This window comes from Carassius carassius, chromosome 30, assembly GCF_963082965.1.
Source record: "Carassius carassius chromosome 30, fCarCar2.1, whole genome shotgun sequence".
NCBI lineage: Eukaryota > Metazoa > Chordata > Actinopteri > Cypriniformes > Cyprinidae > Carassius > Carassius carassius.
This window is the reverse complement of record NC_081784.1, coordinates 14,177,067-14,199,782: the sequence shown is the minus strand read 5'-3', so window position 1 is coordinate 14,199,782 and position 22,716 is coordinate 14,177,067. Positions and strand designations below refer to the sequence as shown.

At 37.3% G+C, this 22,716-nt stretch overlaps 1 protein-coding gene and 1 pseudogene across 1 annotated transcript; one reads left to right on the top strand and one right to left on the bottom strand.

The window, feature by feature from the left end:
* Positions 1-3,747: 3,747 nt before the first annotated feature.
* LOC132111152 (urokinase-type plasminogen activator-like) lies at positions 3,748-8,191 on the bottom strand (annotated as a pseudogene).
* Positions 8,192-13,002: 4,811 nt separating this feature from the next.
* Positions 13,003-21,987, top strand: LOC132110690 (inhibitor of nuclear factor kappa-B kinase subunit alpha). Its single transcript, XM_059517512.1, has 22 exons — positions 13,003-13,443; positions 13,670-13,774; positions 13,893-13,987; positions 14,213-14,330; positions 14,439-14,508; positions 14,597-14,685; positions 14,765-14,854; positions 15,461-15,585; positions 15,698-15,805; positions 15,910-16,045; positions 16,167-16,361; positions 16,467-16,569; positions 16,728-16,851; positions 16,939-17,090; positions 17,184-17,245; positions 18,934-19,043; positions 19,140-19,189; positions 19,351-19,459; positions 19,607-19,754; positions 20,540-20,667; positions 20,801-20,900; positions 21,009-21,987. The coding sequence occupies exons 2-22, from the start codon at positions 13,670-13,672 to the stop codon at positions 21,066-21,068; spliced, it is 2,277 nt and encodes a 758-aa protein (XP_059373495.1). The 5' UTR covers positions 13,003-13,443; the 3' UTR covers positions 21,069-21,987.
* Positions 21,988-22,716: the final 729 nt, after the last annotated feature.

Below are 22,716 nucleotides of genomic sequence, written 5' to 3'. Positions count from 1 at the left end.
TTAGCGGCCATCTTGTGCTGTGGCGCTAGGCTGACGGCCATCTTGGGCTGTGGCACTGAAACGTTGGCCAAAGTGGGCATTGGCGCTGGGCTGGCGGCCATTTTGTACTGTGGCGCTGGACTGGTGGCCAATTTGGGCATTGGCGCTGGGTTGGCGGCCATCTTGGGCTGTGGCGCTGGAACGGTGGCCAATTTGGGCATTGGCGCTGGGTTGGCGGCCATCTTGGGCTGTGGCGCTGGAACGGTGGCCAATTTGGGCATTGGCGCTGGGTTAGCGGCCATCTTGTGCTGTGGCGCTTGGCTGGTAGCCATCCTGGGCAGTGGTGCTGGACTGGCGGTCATCTTGGGTTGTGGCGCTTGGCTGGTTGCAATCCTGGGCAGTGGTGCTGGGCTGATGACCACCCCGCCGGAAGAGACAGAAGTGGCTGGGGCATCCCACCGAAGCCGATGCTGCAGGTAGCGCACAAATTCCCAGAATTCCAGTGTCTCTAACTGCGCCATCTCCTCCTGAGACACTGGATCATCCAGCCCGCCATTGAAATAGTCCTTGAGGGCCGCATCATTGTAGCCCATGCCCTCGGCCAGGGACCAGAACACCTGAGCCAGGGCACCCACTTCATTTCCCTCTTGGCGGAGGGCGATCAACCGAAGATACTTGGCTCGCCGCTCCGCCATCTTGGCTGGGGAACGGAAAGACGACATACCGCTGGTTCCTAGAAGGACGGAGTCGTTCTGTCACGGCAGGGTTCCAATGAGGCACGGAGATAGAACCAATTGCGAGTAAGTCTTTTATTAAGGGGTAATCCAAACAGCATAAACAGTCCAGGCAGGGGTCAATAGGAAACATCCATCCAAAACATAAACTAAACAAGAAGACAAGGCAAGGCAAGGGCACGAACTGACGGACATGAATAAACAACGACTCCGTGACCCATACTAAGACAGACCGGGTTATATACACAAAAGGATAATGGGGAAACAGGAGACAGGTGGGGAACAATCAATTAACTAAACAAGGAGGAAGGTGACCAAATAAGGAGACAGGAAGTGATAATATGATAAACACCGTGGGAACTGAGGACACCTAGTGGAACCCCAGGGAACACAACCCAGACACTGTGACACATGTTTGCTATTTGCCCCATTGACTGTGATTGCATTGTTTTTTTTTCTCTCAAACAAACACACACTCATTTACTCACACACTTTTAAACATGCAAATAAACATATACTAGTAAAAAATAAAACTGAATATAAAAACCAAATTTTTTTGCTATTTGGATGTTTCTGAAATATAAAAACCATTATCAAAGTTTATACAGCTTGTGGAGTTCAGGCAGCTTAAGTGCTGCTGTCTATCACCGAATCAAAATTCATTTAATTTAATATCATCTTTTTCCTCATATTATTGTACTTATAATATAATTTGTAATGAAAGCTGTTGAATTGAATTGGAAAATAATGAACAATTCTTGGAAAAAACTGTTCTTTATTACAAAAAACTGATGTTCTTCATTAGGTTGTATGACTCAGAACTGCTTCGATATAATTGGCAATGTGGTTTTTAATGAGAAGTCTGAATATGTAATGATAAGTGGGAACCAGCTGCTTAAGCAGATATCAAATGACAACATTAATCTACAGTACATGAAGAGAGTTCAACGTATATAATGAGATAATGATAAGATAAAGTCCCGCTTTCCATTATTCTTCTAATGATATAGCAGCGCCATCCAATGTGCAATAAGAGTCATTACAGCACTGAAAAACATATCTGTCTTTCAACACATGCTATATAAACATCCCTTCTGGGGAAACCAGGATTTTTTATATTGGTAAGCATATCAACATTTTTTTTAGGCAAATGTTAAACAGATAAACAAAGGGGTAAAAAATCAGCTCAACTACACACAAATGTACTTGACAGTAAAGTATGCTAAGGAAACAGTTGAAAGCATATAGTGACATGAACATTTTTTATTTTGTTTAATATATAGTATGGATGTATGTATAGATGATGTTTAATCATAGCTAACTTTAACTGTCTGCTGTAGCGAATGACATGGAGGAGGTGTGGCTATAAGTTACAGCAAACAAAGTGTTTAACATTGCATGTGTTATACATATTTCATTGCTCGACATTTCTCGGTTAACCAGACTCTTTCCTTTTTAGGTCAAGATGTTTTTCTTTTATAAACATATTGTTTTCTTGGTAAGAGGAAGGATGTTATGCCTGAGTCTATATATATTTGGTGATTCACAGCTTCCACTTTTTCTCTAACTTTCCCATGCTTTACTTAGATTTTGAGGTCAGCACTTGTAATTAAGGAACTTTTTCTGCTTAGTTTCTCACAGACACTTCCCCAAAACTCTGATATCATCTTGTTGTACACAACAGGTTGTGGTATTTCTCAGGAAAGGTATCAGCATTTCGCCACTAATTCACACCAACGGCAATGATATGTCTTCAATATACCAATAAATATAACGCATACATGTTAGGCATGTCCTGATCAGGTTTTTTGTGCCCCCAATCCGAATCATTGAATACTGAGTATCTGCCAATACAGAGTTCTAATCCTCTACTTGTATTTTAAGTACAGTAAAGATATAAAGTTCTTGAAATCAATCCATTTTATACATGGGTGTACAGAGAGTTTCTTAGTGTGCAGGGGCTCAAATGTAAAAAATAATATATATGTAATATCTAAATAAAAACAATTAAAATTTAAGGTCACTGCTTAGTCCTATTAGAAGTTATCCTAACAAGAGTAGATGGGCAGCATCTTTTAAGCATATTTCATCACAGCAGAGCAGTGTGAGAAGAAACTAGTGATGTCCTGCAGCTGCAGATGTGCTGAAATTCTCTACACTTCCTACTAATTTCTCACAGCTGTAACCCTCCGAAACTTTAGTTAAAATCATCTTTCGTGCTACAGTGGTTCCTGTTCACTAATTTTCTTTTTGTTTTGTTTTTTAAACATGTTAGTAGAACAGAGGTATAACCACAACTAATATTCCTTCAAATTTTGAGTGAAGATTAAAAATATTTAGGGAAGAAATCAAGTATTTATAGATTGTTCTCTAATTTTGATCTCTCCTGTGTGTGTGTGTGTGTGTGTGTGTGTGTGTGTGTGTGTGTGTGTGTGTGTGTGTGTGTGTGTGTGTGTGTGTGTGTGTGTTTAAATATGCATAGAAGAGATCAGCTAATTGTCACTCACTAATATTTCTCAGGATCTGTATAAACTCATATCTTAAAGTTTTGGCTTTACATTTAATTACAGTTAGTTTACAAGAAAGTTTAGTTTCTGAAAAAAAGAAAACAAGAAAGAAATTTATTGTTCTTCCAAAACTGAATGACAATCTTTCTTCTGTAGAACACAAAAGAAGATATTTCAAAGAATGTTCTCATTATAATGAAACAGCATTGGTCCCCACTGACTTCCATTGTATGGAGAAAAAAATAAATAAATCTCAAAATACATAATATCTTCTTTTGTACTTTTATCTCTTTAAGATGTGCACTAACTGCTAGACTATGCCTATATTTTAATAATTTTTGAAAAAATATTGCACATCATTGAGACCAATAAATGAAGGACCAAATGAATAATAAATTAATTGGTTAATAAATGCTTAAAATATATGGAAAGGGATATGAGTGAGAATTCATCAGTTGGTAGAAATTTAAAGAAATATTTATGTCAATGCAAAATAAATGAATGAAATGAAAAGTGAAGAGATTTAAAACAAGTTTAATGTCAAATAAAATTGTTTATTAATACAATGGCATTTCTTAAAAATAAGGAGAATTTCGTATGAAAGTAAATGACTGTTTTACAATCAGAGATATATATTTATATAAATGTGTTAAAAAAAAAGATGGATATAAATAAATAAATACCTTCTTCATACATTAAATTAAATTATTAAATTATACATTACACAAGTAACAGTAAAAAAGAATGAATATTAGAGATAATGCCCAGTCAAACTGATTTTAAAAAAAATTCTGGAACAACTTTCTGAAACACTTCTCCTTTATATATAGTTATATATATATATAGTTATTGCCACAAACTGGACCAGTAGCCATGCCATTAACATCAGTCATTTTAGATTAACTCACTTCAGTCGTCATTCTATGTATCCTTCATACACCTGGTATCACTATTCAATAAAAGCTGGGACATTTAATTTTAACACTTTTAAAGATGATTCCTATTAATTACAGTAGCTGAGATATATAATCTAAATGTTATATTCTGCACAAAATATAACATTACCCTGAGTGGCTAAGCATCTGAGCAATGCTCAAATTTCTGTTATAAAATGACCCTGTCATAATTAATCCTTTTGTGGATACCTGGAGCCTGCTGTATATTTGGGTAAACCAGTATGCTGTGCGATCCAGTTGTTGTAGTTGGTGACTTTTGTGTAAACTCCTGGGTTAAACTTTTCTGAACAACCTTTTCCCCAGCTAATGATACCGTATAGGAACATGGTTTGATTTAATTCGCACAAAAGAGGCCCTCCTGAGTCACCCTGAAAGAAGAAGAAAAAAAAAACACATTCAGAGTTTAATGAAGATATTTTAACTTGTCCAGGCCAAATGTCATATTTATCAATCATCAGTGAAAACTTCTGGTTTACCTGGCAAGCATCTTCCTCCCAGTCTCTGCCAATTGCGCACAACATATTTTTATTGACCTCGTCCATGCTGTAATACTTTTTCTGGCAATCATCCTGGGAAATAAGTCTCACCTGAGCCTGTTTCAGATTTCGAGAGTACTCAAAGCCTCCTTAAAAAGCAGATAAAAAGAATATATTGATGTTGAGAATGATATTTATGTTCATCTCATGTATTATGTAGTCCTGACATTTAACATCGACATCCAGAGTGCCAAAATGACATTACCAAAATGTCCAGCTACATTCTTTGCTAAATTGTTAGAGATCCAGTACAGTATGTTGTGTCATAATCATAGGATGTCCCAGGTTGTGTTATGTTTCATATCATAGATCAACTTTATGGACACACCATGCTGCCCTCACATCTTGTTGTCATAGGAAAGTGATCATTGGTACTCGGATAAACTATCTAGCTTAGCATACAGTGTTTGACATCTTACCCTTTCGATGTTTTCCATAGCCAGCAATCTCACAGTAGAATCCTGTAGGAAGCATCTGCTGGAAAGGAGGAAGACATGCAGTTCTCACAGAGTCTGTCCTCACCACACATTGTCCATTGCTGTCCGCTATCTTCAAAAGAGCTAAAGGAAAGGATTTGCACTACTTATTATTTATACACTTCTTTTTTAATTGCTGGAACAATAAAATATAAAGCAAACATACCAATGTCGTTATTGTAGTTTTGAGTTGTGTAATCATAGTCTTCATGAACCACAAGTTTGCTCACGTTGAACTGCTGCTCTTTGACAGAGTCGGTTTCATTGATGGCATTCTTTCCCAGAAAGACTGAGTATTTCTTTATCTGTGTTCCCTTACTGTTCAAAGCAAAGAAATAGTTCAATTATGTTATACCACAGTGCAATGACACTGCATTAACTGCATTAAGTTACATGGCCTCTGAAATAGTGAAATCTGAACGCAGCATTCAGCACTATTATATTTCGGAATATACACTTTTGCCCATGACAACACTGTACATAGACAATAACTTATTGGTTGGCAATTGTCTACCTATGAATTGTGGTATTATTGCCACATGCCAAAATGTTCTGTAGTCTGCATGCAAGTTGCCACCTAGGTTGGTTAAAAGTTGCTTATTAATTTTTTTTCTTTTTCTTTCCTCAGGATTTTACTGCCAGTTTGATGTCTCTTGCATCACACCCCCAACTTGTGCCATCTTGCAACTCAGTAAAAGATATTAGTGAATATGACCTCAGACTGTAATATTGTTGAAGTGTTCGTCTTGCTGGTAAACTGACTGTTTTGTTTGCTGTAGTGGACTTTTTTTTTTTCTTAGTGGAAGCTTTAAGATAATATTTGATGACTAATAAGCAGGATAATGTGCTGTCAGCATGTCATCATCACAAAATAAACCTGACAAGGTGATACAAAATCCAGATCCCAGGAGCAGACTGTGCATTTGCCAATTGTTATAGAAGGTCCAATATTTTTCTGTTAACAACAGGTTGACATACCCGAAAGGAAAGCAGTGGGCTGCAGTGAGAACCCAGCATGGAGCAATAAGGGTTCCTCCACAAACGAATTGATCTCCTTTAAAGATAGCTGCAATCCAAGGCTGGGACTCAACCGTTGACCTTGATCCTCCTATTATCTTTGTAGTGGGGTTCAAGTGTCGCTCCCCACATGATGATTCTGAATAATGAACAAACATGAAGTTTGTGAGGAGAGAGAATTTTCTAGGCTTTGTAAAAGGATCCTAGCGGGGATTTCCCTTACGTTTTCACTAAATTAATGAGGATTTTTGTTTAGAATGGGCAATAAAAAGTAAATCAATCAAAATTTTACCTGTGTCCTGCTTTGATGGGTCAGGTTTTGGTGAACTCATGGCGGCTGCAAGAGCAAATGTAGGCCATAATAGTCAGTTTGCTATCAATATTTCCCATGGCTTAAAAGAGATGGACTTCTACTTACTTGGTTTAACCCTGTTGGTAATGTCACAGTATTCACGTACATAACGATTTCTTCTCATTACAATGCACCATGGCTGAATCCTATTATCTGGATTCCTAAAACAGCAAAATTCAGAGGTCTCAGCCTTTAAAAAAATATATATAAACATTTATAAATATATACATAAATAATACCTGCAGTAGTTATGATAGCAGTTACTGAACGAATGGTTTCTGTATTGTATGGAATTCCACTGTAGACATATCCGCCCATTGACTGTCACTGACACTTTGGTTTTGCTCTCCTTGCCTCCATCTAGAATGCACTTACCTGAGGAAAGAGAAAAGTCATGATTAAACCTATATATTCAAATGCTAAAGATACAACCTTAACCAAATAGCACATTATTGGAAAACTTTAATGTGACAGAATCAAAAGACATTTACCCTTTACTTGAGTAGAAGTGTTTTCTCTCCAAAGGCTTTTAATCTAAAAACAGAAATATTAATTTTAGCATTGTGGGTAAAAAGGTTAATTCTAATTAAAAAACTCACTTCTGTTTTGTTTTTCCACTTACTGCTTCAGTAAAGCTGAGGGTGCATGTCAACAGTAATATCATGAGTATACACTTCATCTTGACCGCAAACCAAGGATTTCCTTTTTTGGAGATCCTAAAATAATTTAGAAGAAGTGAGTCATATATTCATAAGAAGCTAATTTAAAAGAGAAGGCGCATGCTCTCTGACCACAAGTTCAAGTTAACAGGAAATTTTTTAAAGTTGACAAACCAATAAACAAGTATTGCCAAGAAAATCACATGAATTTGCAAGCACTACTTCTGCAAGCAAGCATGCATACTGTATAATAGTACTTATAAGCCCACCACTGATCAGTTTTTTTTTCATTAATCCAATCCATTAATTTTCATAGTTCATTGAACACTAATGTAACTACTCCTACAGTACCTAAGAATAAATGACTGTTAAATTTCAGACATTTTACTATAATAACATATACAGCAGCCTTTGAAGGTTCTATTTTAATTGATAATCTAATTTTGACATTTTATGAATTCTAATTGTATCCATATGTTTGGTTATAAAAATGTTTTACTATATTGTGCAAACAAATAAAAGTTCTTTGTTGGCATCTATGGTTCCATGAAGAACCTTTAACATCCATGAAACCTTTCCATTGTGCCAAAGGTCCTTTACAATCAGAAACTGTTCTTTACATTATTAAATTCTTCATCACACTACTGTAAGCCTAAAATGGATCTTCTATGGCATTACTTTATTTGTAAAAGTGTAAGATAAACATATTTAAATGTAATTCTAATTCATTTATATTCCCACATGCAATATGTATACATAAAGTCTGTGAAAAATAGCTATATAGGCACAATATGCAAATGTAAAAGAATGAAAGCAAAGCAGATCCAGAGTATATTGTATTTGTTGCTTACCTTTCTGGTAATATGCAGTTGATTTTTTGTTTGCTTGCTGATGTTGTGGTGTTGAGCTGCACTGGGCTTACTGAGCAGTTGCTGTCATGTGCCTGTTAGTGTTCCTGGCTTTATAGTGATGAATCTGTGATTGGCTGAGGTGGGCCTGTACTCAGGCAAGCTGGCACATGCGCTGTGCACTAAAACAATAAGATAAATGGCTATGCTTATAGCGGAAGCTCATACTGTGACTCATGCTAAATTACTCAAGATCTTTCCCCTTTTTAAAAATACTTTTAAAAGGAACTTTGCCCCAAGCATTGACAATAATTGTGGTTTTTATATTGCAGTGCCTATTTCACAACATGTTTTGAGAATAGTAGTTTTCTCTTGTAAAGAACTTGTAAAAAAAAAAATCTGTAAAGTTGTTGTGGTATAGATAATATTAAAGAACATGTATCATCAGATTAATTAGATATCAAAACAGATGTGCGTTGTTCCTCACATACATCTATTCTCATCATCTGATTGCAATTGCCAGTAAATTTTTACTCAGACAATGCATTTTTAAAATCAGAGTAATGTGGCATGATGAAATTGCATTTCTTTGTTGTTTCCTAACATCTGGGGCCATTCTCATATGTTTTTACTCTGTGTCCTGTGCGTGGCACAGTTTGCATGCTTGATTTATCGTAAAGTTGAAATCCTGGCCTTTTATGTGATATTACATTCTTGCGATTTCTTTTTATGTATTTCTTTTTTCTAATCACTCCAAAAAAAATGTCTCAATCTTATTCACATGCCCATCTGTTTTAGCTGGATTTCATCCTGTGATGAATGAGGGGGGTTTCATGAATCAGAGAGCCAGAGGAGATGATATCACCCCTCATACCATATTAAGAAATGTACAGAAACACATTTCCTGTTCAACACACTACTGAACTTCCAGGGTTGCTATTGTTTGGTTTATGTGATGATAAGATATATGATGCATCAGCTAAATGCATCACTTTTTATGATGATGTCCACCAGGTGTAAGTGACTTCTTTAGAATGCAGCATGACCTTGCCTTTTCAGTTCATCTTACATTTCTTAAAAAGAAAGAAAAATTAAGTTTAAATAGACTCTAAGCAGTTTGGCTGAATTCATTACAGAGCTATAATACTTAAGGCCAGGGTTTGAGCTCTGTCTTGCAAACACTGTAATTAAATTCATATTCATCATCAGATGGGCATTTATTTAAGATTACATTTTTTTTCTTTTTTTTAAATTTCTGTAAAGATGACATCCATTAAGAAAATATGCAGATATGTTTGACATCACTTCAACAAAGATTATCACTGTCCGCAGCCCATTTACTGATACAGACATTATTGCTCAACTTCTTTTACAAAGACTAGATAAAGACATCCATTAGAATAGTTAATTTAAAATTACAAATTTAATTTAAGGTTTCTTCATTGAACAAAATTAGGTTCATTAAAATAAAATAAAAATCACGTTTAGATAGGTCAACTGTCCAATCCTGCTGATGAGATGGATTTGGACTTGCATTTAAAAATCTTGAGCACCATCTCCTGGGCATTGAAGTTAATATTTACTCATGCTTGGCCTTATCACATCACAGTGGGTCAGCTAAACCAAATGTTGACTTTACATATTAATTTGAGATCTGTTTCCATATCCATCTGCTATAAATACAAAACAACATCTGAATATATATCTTTAATATGATCCACAAAAAAGGCAAGCAGTTGAACAGATTTTTTTAAAGGTAATCTGGCAATCTGGGGTAAAATTCACAACAGAACCACATCCATGAACCATGAACCAAGGATGTCATCATTACCTTTTTTAACCAGGAAATTACTCACTGAGATCAAAATCTCTTAGTGTGCTGGCCAAGATGCAGCTATAAGTTTGCATATACAAATAATCAACATATTAAAAAAAATATATATATAACCAGTTAAAAACAATTACACACCATTAAGTTGCTCTCTAGATTACTTAATTAAGACTTAAATTAATTATAAGACAACAAGTTTTTCAACTTCATATACTTTTGGAGAAGATTCCAATCTGAAGTAGCGGCATATTTAAAATAGGTTTTATCAAGCTCAGTTCTGACAAGGGGCACACAAAAATGAATATTTTGTTTAAGAACGTAATGAATCATTTTCAAACAAAGTCCTTTGAGACAACAGAGATAAGTTGGCAAATGACCCAAAAAAGGCCATACAACTCTTTTATATAATTCACAATGATGAGTTGAAAATGATACAATCAGTTATAAATCTCAGAGCACCATGGTACAAAACATCCAAGGAGGAGAGAAGGTAAGAGTAAGAGGGGCATGCTGATAAACTCCATCCCCGTAATCGAGAACTGAAATGTATCAGACTAATATAAGAAAGAAATTCCTAGAAAGCTTATTGTGAATAATACAAATTAATAAAAGAACAGAATTATTGATAGTCAAAAGTGTGAACTGAGGCAAGGCTGCAGTTTGAATCAAGAAATGGGGACAGGGTCTTGTACAATCAGGCCAGGAACACACTGAACAAAGAGATTAGAGTGGCTAAAAAGACCTACGCTAAAAAGTTGGAAGACCAGTTTACTTCCAACGACTCAACTTCAGTGTGGAGAGGACTAAGTGCCATAACAAACTACAAGACACCATCCCCTTGCACTGAGGCTAATCTACGACTTGCTAACGACCTTAATGAGTTTTATTGTAGATTTGAAACCCCCAACACCAATTCTGACCATCTCCCTACACAACCATTAACACCTCCTGCAATCCCCCTCTCCATACCTCCTGCTCTTCAAATCTGTGAAGATGATGTGCGCCAGGTCTTCAAGAAAAACAAAAGAAGAAAAACACCAGGCCCAGATGGCGTTACACCAGCCTGTCTGAAAATCTGTGCTGACCAGCTGGCCCCCATCTTTTCACAGATCTTCAACAGATCCCTGGAGTTGTGTGAAGTGCCTTCCTGCTTCAAACACTCCACCATAATCCCCATTTCAAAGAAACCCAAGATAACAGGACTTAACGACTACAGACCTGTGGCTCTAACGTCTGTCGTCATGAAGTCGTTTGAAAAACTGGTTCTGGCTTATCTGAAGGACATCACTGGACCCTTACTGGACCCCCTGCAGTTTGCTTACCGAGCAAACAGGTCAGTGGATGATGCAATCAACATGGGGTTGCACTTCATCCTGCAACATCTGGACAAAACAGGGACTTATGTGAGGATCCTGTTTGTGGACTTTAGTTCGGCTTTCAACACCATCATCCCAACAACCCTCCAGACCAAACTGACCCAGCTCTCTGTTCCTAGCTCTATCTGTCAGTGGATCACCAGCTTTCTGACAGATAGGCAACAGTTAGTGAGACTGGGGAAATTCATGTCAAACAGCTGCTCCACCAACACTGGTGCCCCTCAGGGATGTGTTCTCTCCCCTCTGCTCTTCTCCCTGTACACCAACGACTGCACCTCTAAAGACCCCTCTGTCAAGTTCCTGAAGTTTGCAGACGACACTACAGTCATCGGCCTCATCCAGGACGGTGACGAGTCTTAACAACCTGGAGCTGAACACGCTCAAAACAGTGGAGATGATTGTGGACTTTAGGAGAAACCCCCCTGCACTTTCCCCACTCACCATCATGAACAGCACTGTGGCTGCAGTGGAGTCATTCAGATTCCTGGAAACCACCATCTCTCAGGACCTGAAGTGGGACAATCACATTGACTCCACTGTGAAAAAAGCCCAACAAAGGTTGTACTTCCTTCGCCAGCTGAGGAAGTTTAACCTGCCACAGGAGCTGCTGAAACAGTTCTACTCAGCCGTCATTGAGTCAGTCCTGTGTACTTCAATTACTGTCTGGTTTGGTTCAGCTACAAAATCAGACATCAGAAGACTACAGAGAACTGTTCGGACTGCCGAAAGGATTATTGGTGCTCCTCTGCCCACCCTTCAAGAACTGTATACATCCAGAGTGAGGAAAAGGGCTCAGAAAATCACTCTGAATCCCTCACATCCAAGTCACCCCATCTTTGAACTTTTGCCATCTGGCCGGCGCCTCAGAGCTGCAAATACCAGAACAGCAAGGCACAAGAATAGTTTCTTCCCCCAGGCAATCTACCTCATGAACAGTTAAATGCTCCCCAATTATGCCTATAAATGTGCAATATCCTTATATTTATTTGTTAACCCTCCATCCTAGAACATTCCTGCATCTCACTCAATCCTCTTCCATTATCATTTATAGCACAATTGTTTATACACTTATTTATTTGCCAATTTGTAATTCTCCTTTTTTGTAATGTTTTTTTTTTTTTGGTCTGTGTGTTGTTGTCTCTGTGTACTGGAAGCTTATGTCACTAAAACAAATTCCTTGTATGCGCAAGCATACTTGGCAATAAAGCTCTTTCCGATTCTGATTCTGAAGCACAGTCACAGCACAGACTTAGAGCAGTACTGATGAGCAGAACTAAATCAGAATAAACAAAATCATAAAAGCTACTAAATGCATATTTTGTTCATTAGATAGACTTGAGTTTAAATAAACTGGAATGTTATCAGCCCCTAAACAGAAAGTAAAGTGGAAGAATGTCTCTTCACTGTCAAAGATACAAAGTAGCAAGAGAGAGAGATCATAGTCTTAAAAAAGACACAAACAAACTTTCCTAGGAAAATATTGTCACTGTGGCCCTATGAGGCTGAGACACTTGTTACTTCTCTCTTCACTGAAAGAAAAAAAAACATTTTAGGAAAGATAGAACAAACAAATCTGCGTCCCTGGAGTTACTTTCACAGCCGTCGGTTACCATTTTCTCAAGGTCCTCGCCGACTGCGCTGAATCGAGATCAGCACCACGAACTTAGTATTAGGTTTCGTTATTATGGCCTGGTCCATGACCAACTGATCCCAGATTAGCGCTGACGCCAGGCGGCTCCTAACGCACCGCGCATGCGCTGACATTGTTTCGCTTTTGACTCGAGAAGCAGCAGCTGACTGGCGTGGCCGCCGTCAACAACAGTTATCACACAAGTGCGCCAGTCAGCGCTACTGTATCCTATCAGCATTTAAGGGCAGCAATCTTTAGTTGTTTTGATTTTCAGGTGCTCTCTGGCCCTCGTTTTACCCTGCCTGGTGCTATGGAAAGCTGACATTTGGTGGCTTGTAAGACTGCAGGCTAACAGTTCAACACATCGAGTTGTTTACGCGTAGCTAGTTAGCCATTAGCAAATCTGACATCCGACTCGTTTAAGGATGAAATGGATAGCTTTGTTGTTCCATATGGATTAATACGCTCTTTTGACAGATCCCATATATTTCCACATCAGATGTGGTCGGTTCATGCAAGTTAGAAACGCAAATTGACGAAAGGTAAGTCACTACCGACTGACACTGGATTACGTTAGCTCGCCTGCTAGCTGTATCACCATATCCAAGTAATTATTATGTCAGAAATTAAACGTTTCGCTTACGAACCATCATCTACGCTATCTACAGTATAGACCTTTCTTTTTAAGGCCTAAATCCTAACCAAGCACGAGTAGCTGTCATAGTGTTGAAAGCAGCCATTATAAATGTGTGTATTACTGCTGTTCAGATGGAGAAACCTCCTATGAGACACAATCAGCTCTGTGGCTCATGGCTTATGAAGGAGAGGCTGGGAACGGGAGGATTTGGACATGTCTACCTTTATCAGAATGAGGTATTGCTCTGCCTCTGATGTTACTCTTAACTACCGTTGATGTGAAAATGTTTTGTTTCATTTGCTTAGATGTAAAAACAAAGAAAGGTTAGTTTCTTAATACTGTAATATATTGCAGGAAACCTCAGAAAAAATTGCTGTGAAGCTCTGTCGCCTTGAACTTAATGCAAAAAACAAAGACCGATGGAGTCGAGAGATCCTGATAATGAAAAAGTGTGTAAATCTATGGCAATCAAATGTTTGACTTTTTTTTTAAATATATATATATATATATATATATATATATATATATATATATATATGATAATATATTGATGTATTATTTAATTTGCTGTTGTTATTTAAACATGTGTCATGCAAATATTTTATTTATTTTATGTACACACATAATTAACAATGTTATATATTTTTTTGGTCATCTTTTTTCCAACTTTTCAGGCTGAAGCACCTCAATGTGGTGACAGCAAAAGATGTACCTGAGGAGATGATGCACATTGCCTTGAATGATTTACCGCTTTTAGCTATGGAATATTGTTCCAAGGGAGACCTTCGAAAGGTGTGTGTGTGTGTGTGTTTGTGACCAGGGCTTTTTCTTTGCATTATGTCACATGTGCCCTTTGTTGACATTTTTACTCATTTCGGTTCTTTGTATTGCATCTTGTAGTTACTCAGCAAACCAGAAAATTGTTGTGGGTTAAAAGAGAGTGAGGTGTTGGCTCTACTCAATGATGTTGGTAATGTGTCTTTTTAAAACTGTTATTAGTACTTCTATTGTCGATCACTTAGGGTGGTAAATAAAACCACACGTTTTATATTCAACAGGTTCTGGAATCCAGTACCTCCATGAGAATAAGATAATTCACAGAGATCTCAAACCAGAGAATATTGTGCTACAAGATATCAGTGGAAAGGTATTTTCTATTTAGTAGTTTGATTCTTGTTATTTAGACGCACATTTTCCAAACAAATGGTTTTTTGATGTTTATGCAGCTCGTTCACAAGATAATCGACCTTGGCTACGCTAAAGACCTAGACCAGGGGAGCCTGTGTACTTCATTTGTGGGGACTTTACAGTATCTGGTATGTCTTTGCATTCATTCACAATAAGAAAAGGCTGTTATTTTTTAGTTTTTTGTTGTTGAAATTAATAAATACTTTTCTTTAGTAATGATGCATTAAATTAATAGTTCACACAGACACACACATTAAATTGCTGTAATCATTTATTCACCCTCCGCTTGTTCTAAACCTATATGAGTCTATTGCTTCTTTTGAACACAAAATAATATATTTTGATGAATGTTGGTAACATTAGTTGATGGTAGCCATTGACTTCCATAGTGTTTTTTTTCATACTTTTGAAGTCAGTGGCTACTGTCGACTTGAGGGTGAGTAAATGATGACAGAATTTTCATTTTTGGGTGAACTATTTCTTTAAATTAAACAAAAGTGACAGTAAAAACATTTGTAGTGTTACATTTTCTATAATGTATATTTTTGTACGTGCTGTTCTATTGAACTTTCTATTTATGAAAGAATTCAGAAAATAATGTATTATGATTTCTACAAAAATACTAAGCAGAAAAATGTTCAACATTGTTAATAATAAGAAATGTTTCTTATGCACCTCATCAGCATATTAGAATATGATTTCTGAAGGGTCATGTGACATCTTGTTTGTTTCAGGCTCCAGAGCTGTTTGAAGGCAAGTCTTACACAGTCACTGTGGACTATTGGAGCATCGGCACCATGATCTTTGAGTGCTGCTGTGGATTTCGGCCATTTCTTCACAATCTCCAGCCTGTGCAGTGGTACGTGTCCTGATAACCTACATATTAATTAGGTCACAATGCTTGTATCTTACCTTCACAGGGAATACATTTAAACAGTCAAATAACAACATATTTGCTTTTTTATTATTAGGACAAGCAAAGTGCGAAACAAAGGTCCTAAGGACATAATGGCTGTAGAAGACATGAATGGCGATGTCCGCTTTTCCACCCACCTTCCATACCCGAACAATCTGAGCAGGTAACCTTTATACAGACCAAAACACCTTGCATTTCTTGCACCGTAATTTCTGTTATTAGTTTTTTCTGTCTGTGAGTTGGCTAGTTGTTTTTCTGGTACTGCAGGACACTGCTGGAGCCCTTGGAGGGGTTGCTACAGCTGATGCTCAAGTGGGACCCAGTACAGAGAGGAGGAGGATTGAAACCAGACATAAAACAGCCCCAGTGCTTTGCTCTACTAGAACAAATAGTGAACATGAAGGTGTGATATTGGCATTATTGCATCATTTCATTAGAATGATATGTCTATGGGCAATCAGTTGTCTTCTGTATTAATGCAAAGATAGGCAGAAAAATGAGCTGAAGCATGATTTACTTTGTAGGTTGTGCACATCTTAAACATGACTACGACCCAGGTTCACTCATTTCTGCTTAGCCCAGATGAAGGGCTCCACTCTCTGCAACAAAGGATTGAGACCGAGACCAAAATCGAACTTTTGAATCAAGAGCTTCTGCAGGAAACAGGAGTTATGTTAGATCCCAGGAAACCTGCTGCACAGTGTGTGTTAGATGGAGTCGTAAGTATTCTTTTGGCCTCTTAAATGTTGTTCTCATGCTCTAAAAGTACATTTTGGTAAAGCAGCAGCAATTTATCAATTTATTAACCTTTTTTTAATTATCAGAGAGGATGGGACAGCTACATTGTATATCTGTTTGACAAGAGTTTGACCAAGTACTCAGGACCTCTAACAGCTAGAATGCTTCCTGAGAGTGTGAACTTTATCGGTAAGAATTGATTGATTAATGTGCAATTCCTATGGATAGTTTGTTCATTTAAATATGCTTGAAGGAGGTTGTACTTTCAGATTAATGTTTAGTCAATTTTTTCAAGTTGTTTCCCAAAGAACTTTTAAGACTCCATCCATTTCATTTCTCTGTTTAAGTGCGGGAAACCAAAACTCAGCTCCCTCTGAGTACCCTCAAAAAGGTTTGGGGTGAGGCGGTGAGCTACATTTGTGGCCTCAGAGAAGACTACAGCCGCCTCTTCCAGGGCCAACGTGCAGCCATGTACTTGCTTTATATTACCATGCTAATTAATTAATATAATTGTTCCTGCTCAAAATGTAATGTTTATTTCGGTTTGTGTGTTTATAGGTTGAGCCTTCTCCGCTACAACACCAACCTTACAAGATATAAGAACATGATGTTCTCCTTTTCGCAGCAGCTCAAAGCAAAGCTTGACTTTTTTAAGAGCAGCATACAGTACGACTTGGAGAAGTACAGTGATCAGATGCAGTATGGCATATGTACGTTTTATTTTGCTCAAATTCTTTGAATAATCAAGTATTCATTATTGCATTACTGATGAAAATCTGAAACAACTTTTTTTCTTTCTGAAGCCTCTGAAAAGATGCTGAAGGCTTGGCAGGAAAATGAAGAGAAGGCTGCTGCGTTTGTGCAGGTGCTGTGGATAAATGATATACATTAGTTTTGAAACCTAACTGCTCATACAAAGGTGATGAGACATGGGCAACTTTTTGAACAATGTTGCTGGGCAATCTTGCTATCAGTGGGTAACCAGATGAGACTCAGGGCCCACAACCAATCCAGATAGAAATTTCTTGCCCATTCTCAATGGGAAAGTGCCCAAGCAGCATTGCCCCATGTACCATGTGCATCTCAATAAATTAGAATGTCGTGGAAAAGTTCATTTATTTCAGTAATTCAACTCAAATTGTGAAACTTGTGTATTAAATAAATTCAGTGCTCACATACTGAAGTAGTTTAAGTCTTTGGTTCTTTTAATTGTGATGGTTTTGGCTTACATTTATAAAAAAAATCTCAACAAATTAGAATACTTCATAAGACCAATAAAATAAAACATTTAGTGAATTGCTGGCCTTCTGGAAAGTATGTTAATTTACTGTACATGTACTCAATACTTGGTAGGGGCTCCTTTTGCTGTAATTACTGCCTCTATTCGGCGTGGCATGGAGGTGATCAGTTTGTGACACTGCTGAGGTGGTATGGAAGCCCAGGTTTCTTTGACAGTGGCCTTCAGCTCATCTGCATTGTTTGGTCTCTTTTATTCTCATTTTCTCTTACAATACCCCATAGATTCTCCATGGGGTTCAGATCTGGTGGGTTTGCAGGCCAGTCAAGCACACCAACACCATCATTTAACCAACTTTTGGTGCTTTTGGCACTGTCCTGCTGGAAAATGAAATCAGCATCTTCAAAAAGCTGGTCAGCAGAAGGAAGCATGAAGTGCTCCTAAATTTCTTGCTAAACGGGTGCAGTGACTTTGGTTTTCAAAAAACAGAATGGACCAACACCAGCAGATGACATTGCACTCCAAATCATCACAAACTGTGATGGACTGGACTTCAAGCAACTTGGGCTATGAGCTCCTTTGCCCTTCCTCCAGACTCTAGGACCTTGGTTTTCAAATGAAATACAAAACTTGCTCTCATCTGAAAAGAGGACTTTGGACCTCTGGGCAACAGACTAGTTCTTCTTCTCCTTAGCCCAGGTAAGACACCTCTGATGTTGTCTGTGGTTCAACAAATTCCTTGACACGTCTGTGTGTGGTGGCTCTTGATGCCTTGACCCCAGCCTCAGTCCATTCCTTGTGAAGTTCACTCAAATTCTTGATTCGATTTCGCTTGACAATCCTCTCGGTTGGTTGTGCATCTTTATCTTCCACACTTTTTCTTTCCACTCAATTTTCTGTTAACATGCTTGGATACAGCACTCTGTGAACAGACAGCTTCTTTGGCAATTAATGTTTGTGGCTTACCCTCCTTGTGAAGGGAGTCAATGATTGTCTTCTGGACAACTGTCAGATCAGCAGTCTTCCTCATTATTGTGTAGCCTAATGAAACAAACTGAGAGACCATTCTGAAGGCTCAGGAAACCTTTACAAGTGTTATGAGTTGATTAGCTGATTGTCATGTCATCATATTCTAATTTGTTGAAATAGTGAATTGGTGGGTTTTTGTTAAATGTGAGCTAAAATCATCACAATTAAAAGAACCAAAGACTTAAACTACTCCAGTCTGTGCTCAACTTTTGAGCAGTACTGTTTGTCAATTTATTGTCATGTGGAATGGCATTGTTTTAGCTTACAGGCTCTGTTTGCTTTTAAAGGTGGCAGAGATCGGCCATCTGGATGAGGAAATAATGGCTTTGCACTCAGAAATTGTTGAGCTTCAGAGAAGTCCTTATGCTCGTCGACAAGGAGATGTCATGGAGCAAATGTAAGTCCATTCTTTCAGCGATGCTATATGGACTTTCTCAGCATAGATGTCTCTACATTCTTAAACCTTTTGTATTGAAATCATGTCTCATCACAGGCAAGAAAGAGCAATTGAACTCTATAGACAGTTGAAGGCAAAATGCAAAAGTAAGTGCAATCCCCTCTTGCATGCTCATAAGTTAATGAAATTTGCCCCATGTTCCATTCCAAGTACTTGGATTATTTACGTGTATGCAAAATTTCCTTACATATTCTTACTGTTATATGAGTTACTTGTGTCAGTATATAGTGTTCTTCATTTCCCCTAGTGCCAGACCCCCAGCACGGCTACAGTGACAGTTCTGAGATGGTGAAGGTCATTGTACAGACTGTCCAAAATCAGGACCGGGTACTAAGGGATCTATATGTACACCTCAGGTAAAATGTTTTGAAACCATACAATTCACAAAAAAAAAGGATTATGATTCAGATTTTAATGTTCTACCTGTGACTAGTTAATAAATTAATATTAGCACTGCATTTTATGGATGAAATCTAGAAATTGCTGTTGTGTATTATTTGCAGTAAAATCCTTCTGAGTAAGCAGAAGATCATCGACCTCTTCCCTAAAATTGAGAGGACACTGGAGAGCATTAAGGAGGCAGACAGCACTGTCATGCAGATGCAGATCAAGAGACAGAGAGAGTTCTGGCACTTACTGAAGATTGCCTGTGTGAGTCTCATGGCCAGATATGCTCATAATATTCACATAATCATTGACTTTCCATCATTATAGTTTAGTGTGTATTAAGGGTGGAACTTGATGGACATGAACCAAAAGACCGAATGACAAACTACTGCTCAAAAGGGTCAGTTAGATTTTTTAAAAGATGCATTAAGTTGATCAAAAGTAACAGACTTTTACATAGTTACAAATGATTTCTACTTCAAAAATAAATGCTGTTCTTTTTAATTTTATATTTATCGAAGAATCCTGAAAAATGTCTTATAATTTCCACAAAATTTTGAAGCTACACAGCTGATTTCAACATTTATAATAATAAGAAGAAATGTTTATTAGGCACCAAATCAGTACAATAAAATTATTTCTGAAGGATCATGTGACACTAAACACTGAAATTCAGCTTGGTTATCACAAGAATAAATTATATTTCAAAATAAATTGAAATAGAAAGCTGTTATTTTAAACTCTTAAAATGGTTCACAATGTTTTACTGTATTTTATCAAATAAATGCAGCATTGGGGAACAAAAATATTTGTAAAAGAAAAAAGTTTGAAAATTGTGTAAAGTTCATAACAAATAATGATATATTGCCATTACTTTAAAAAATTGTTAGAAATTAAGTGACAAGTTAAAAACTCAAAGCAAAATTAATATAATCAAATGAATATTCTTACTTTAAATTCTGATTAACTACATGCATTCTACAAAGCATTTCTAAATTTTTATTTTTTTTAAACTTAAGCACCAATTGTAATTGAATGTGTTTGACTAGGCACAAAACACCACACGAAGCTCTGCGAGTCAGAGTGGAGAGATGCCCTCCTCGCTGTCAACATGGAACCACACTCAAGCCCAGTGCTCCTCTCGCCTCCCCATGTCCCTGCAAGTTCCACACGAGGGGTAAATTTCTCTTAATGAGCAGCCTACTGGTAGTGATACTAACAGTAACACCACCTCCTAGGTCTCACTGTGGCTGAGTTGATCAGCAAAGTTATCACCAGTGTTTGTTCTTCATGCTGTTGTTTGTTTTTAGAAATTCAGTCAATCATTTACTCGAGGAGAACCAGCGCTATTTGAGTCAGCTTACCAGTTTACTGCAAGAAACCACTGAGGAGAAATCGGAGAGCATCATGGTTAGCATTTTTTTAAGGTTTATTATGAAATTCATAGAAATTCTTTATATGTTCATCACCGCACATATTTGCCGCAGTTACACTCACTGTTTTTTTTCTTTCACACAGGCTCAAGACTGGACCTGGACTAAATATGAATCCCTGGTTGCTAAATCACAGCGTTTGTAGAGTAATGGTGAACTCTGTAACAGAAAGAAACAAGTCATTCTTTTAAATACATTTATTCATCATCATTGGATCAGGGTTGTGTTGACTTGTACAATTTGTTCATCATAAAGTAACTTCTGTATCAGTATATGAATTTATTTAAAATAACATCTTGTAGCAACTCTATATATTTTGATGATGCATTTTTAATTGACTCTGAACCAAGAACATGCTAACAAAATTCAGGCGATGTAACTCCAGAAATGTATTTATTTAAGTACTTCATAGTTCTCTGTATGGGCTGATTGTACTATCATTTAAGGTGGTTGAGTTTTTTTTTCAATTAAATATAGTAATTCAGCATCTGCACTTTAAAGGCTCACTGTGAATGTTTAGAAAGGTGTGATATCCGGTAATGAAATCAAATGAAACTAATGCACTTCAACTTTTTGAAATATTAAGAATTCTGCGAGGGCCCCAGTACAGGTTTTAAACAGACAGATTGGAAGGCAGAACAGTGATGGCACAGGTCTCATGAAAACATGTTTGGTCAGACATATACCAGCACAGCTGGTTTTAAATTTAGGATTTGGCAGTGATGGCAACAGACTTCTTCATATCAGGTATTAGCGGCTAAGAATGAATGTGATCATTCATCAGTGGGCAAATTATAATCAATCAAGATCATCAATTCAATCATGTTATTCCCTTTTAAGTCACATTTTCAACCATGGTTTTGTCCAGAGATGATCAGCATCACAGGAGAGTGCATCACAAACTGTTGTATACGATTTTGCATATTATTATATTTTGTTTGTTTTGTTGGATTATAACCTGAGGCTATTTCAGACATGGGTTTAAAGGATCTTATGAAAGTACACTTCGGTTTTAACGTGTTTACTGTATACATGACAAATAAAGTAATTAAAGTGATATCCATAATGTTATCTGTGTGATGTGAAAAGACTTTCTTCTAACCACAATAATCAGATGGAGGGCTTTACTAGTAATTCATTGCAACTAGAAAAATAAGACTTTTGAAAATGTCTTGAATTTTGTAAAATGTGAAAATTTCCGCCTCCTGCAAATGCGTTAGATCCTCACATGAGAAAGTCCAGGAGCCGGTGTTGTACCGAAATCTGATTCCCCGGACAAATCGCACTCCCCTTCGCGTGCACGCGCGTCACACAGGTGAACGCAGCGCTTGCAGTTAAACCTTCAGCGGTTTATTATAAGCCTTTTATTGATCGTTTTTTTCCCACAGTTGGCACCAATAACGAACATAGAAGCGTTGTCTGATTAACAAGCAGCTAACGGATGCAAAAACGCCGACTGGAGGAGGTCGTCAACGGAATTAAACCGCGATTTCCAAAGTAAAAGTGCAAGTTTTACACTGAAATTATTAACTGCACCAACTTTATCATCCAGCAATGCTCTTCCCATAAAACCTGCTTTTCATTGTCATTTAAATTGATATTTAATCACATTTAGTTTGTTAAACTAGGATGAATTTTAGTTAGAATTTAGTTCTCGTAAAATAATATGTATTATTAATAATAATATCTAAGGTATTATTATTATCACGCAATATTTATAGTACGATCAGTATTTATTATTTGACAGTGCCTTTGCATCTTGCCCTACAGACTGTGTGTGCAAAAAACATTTG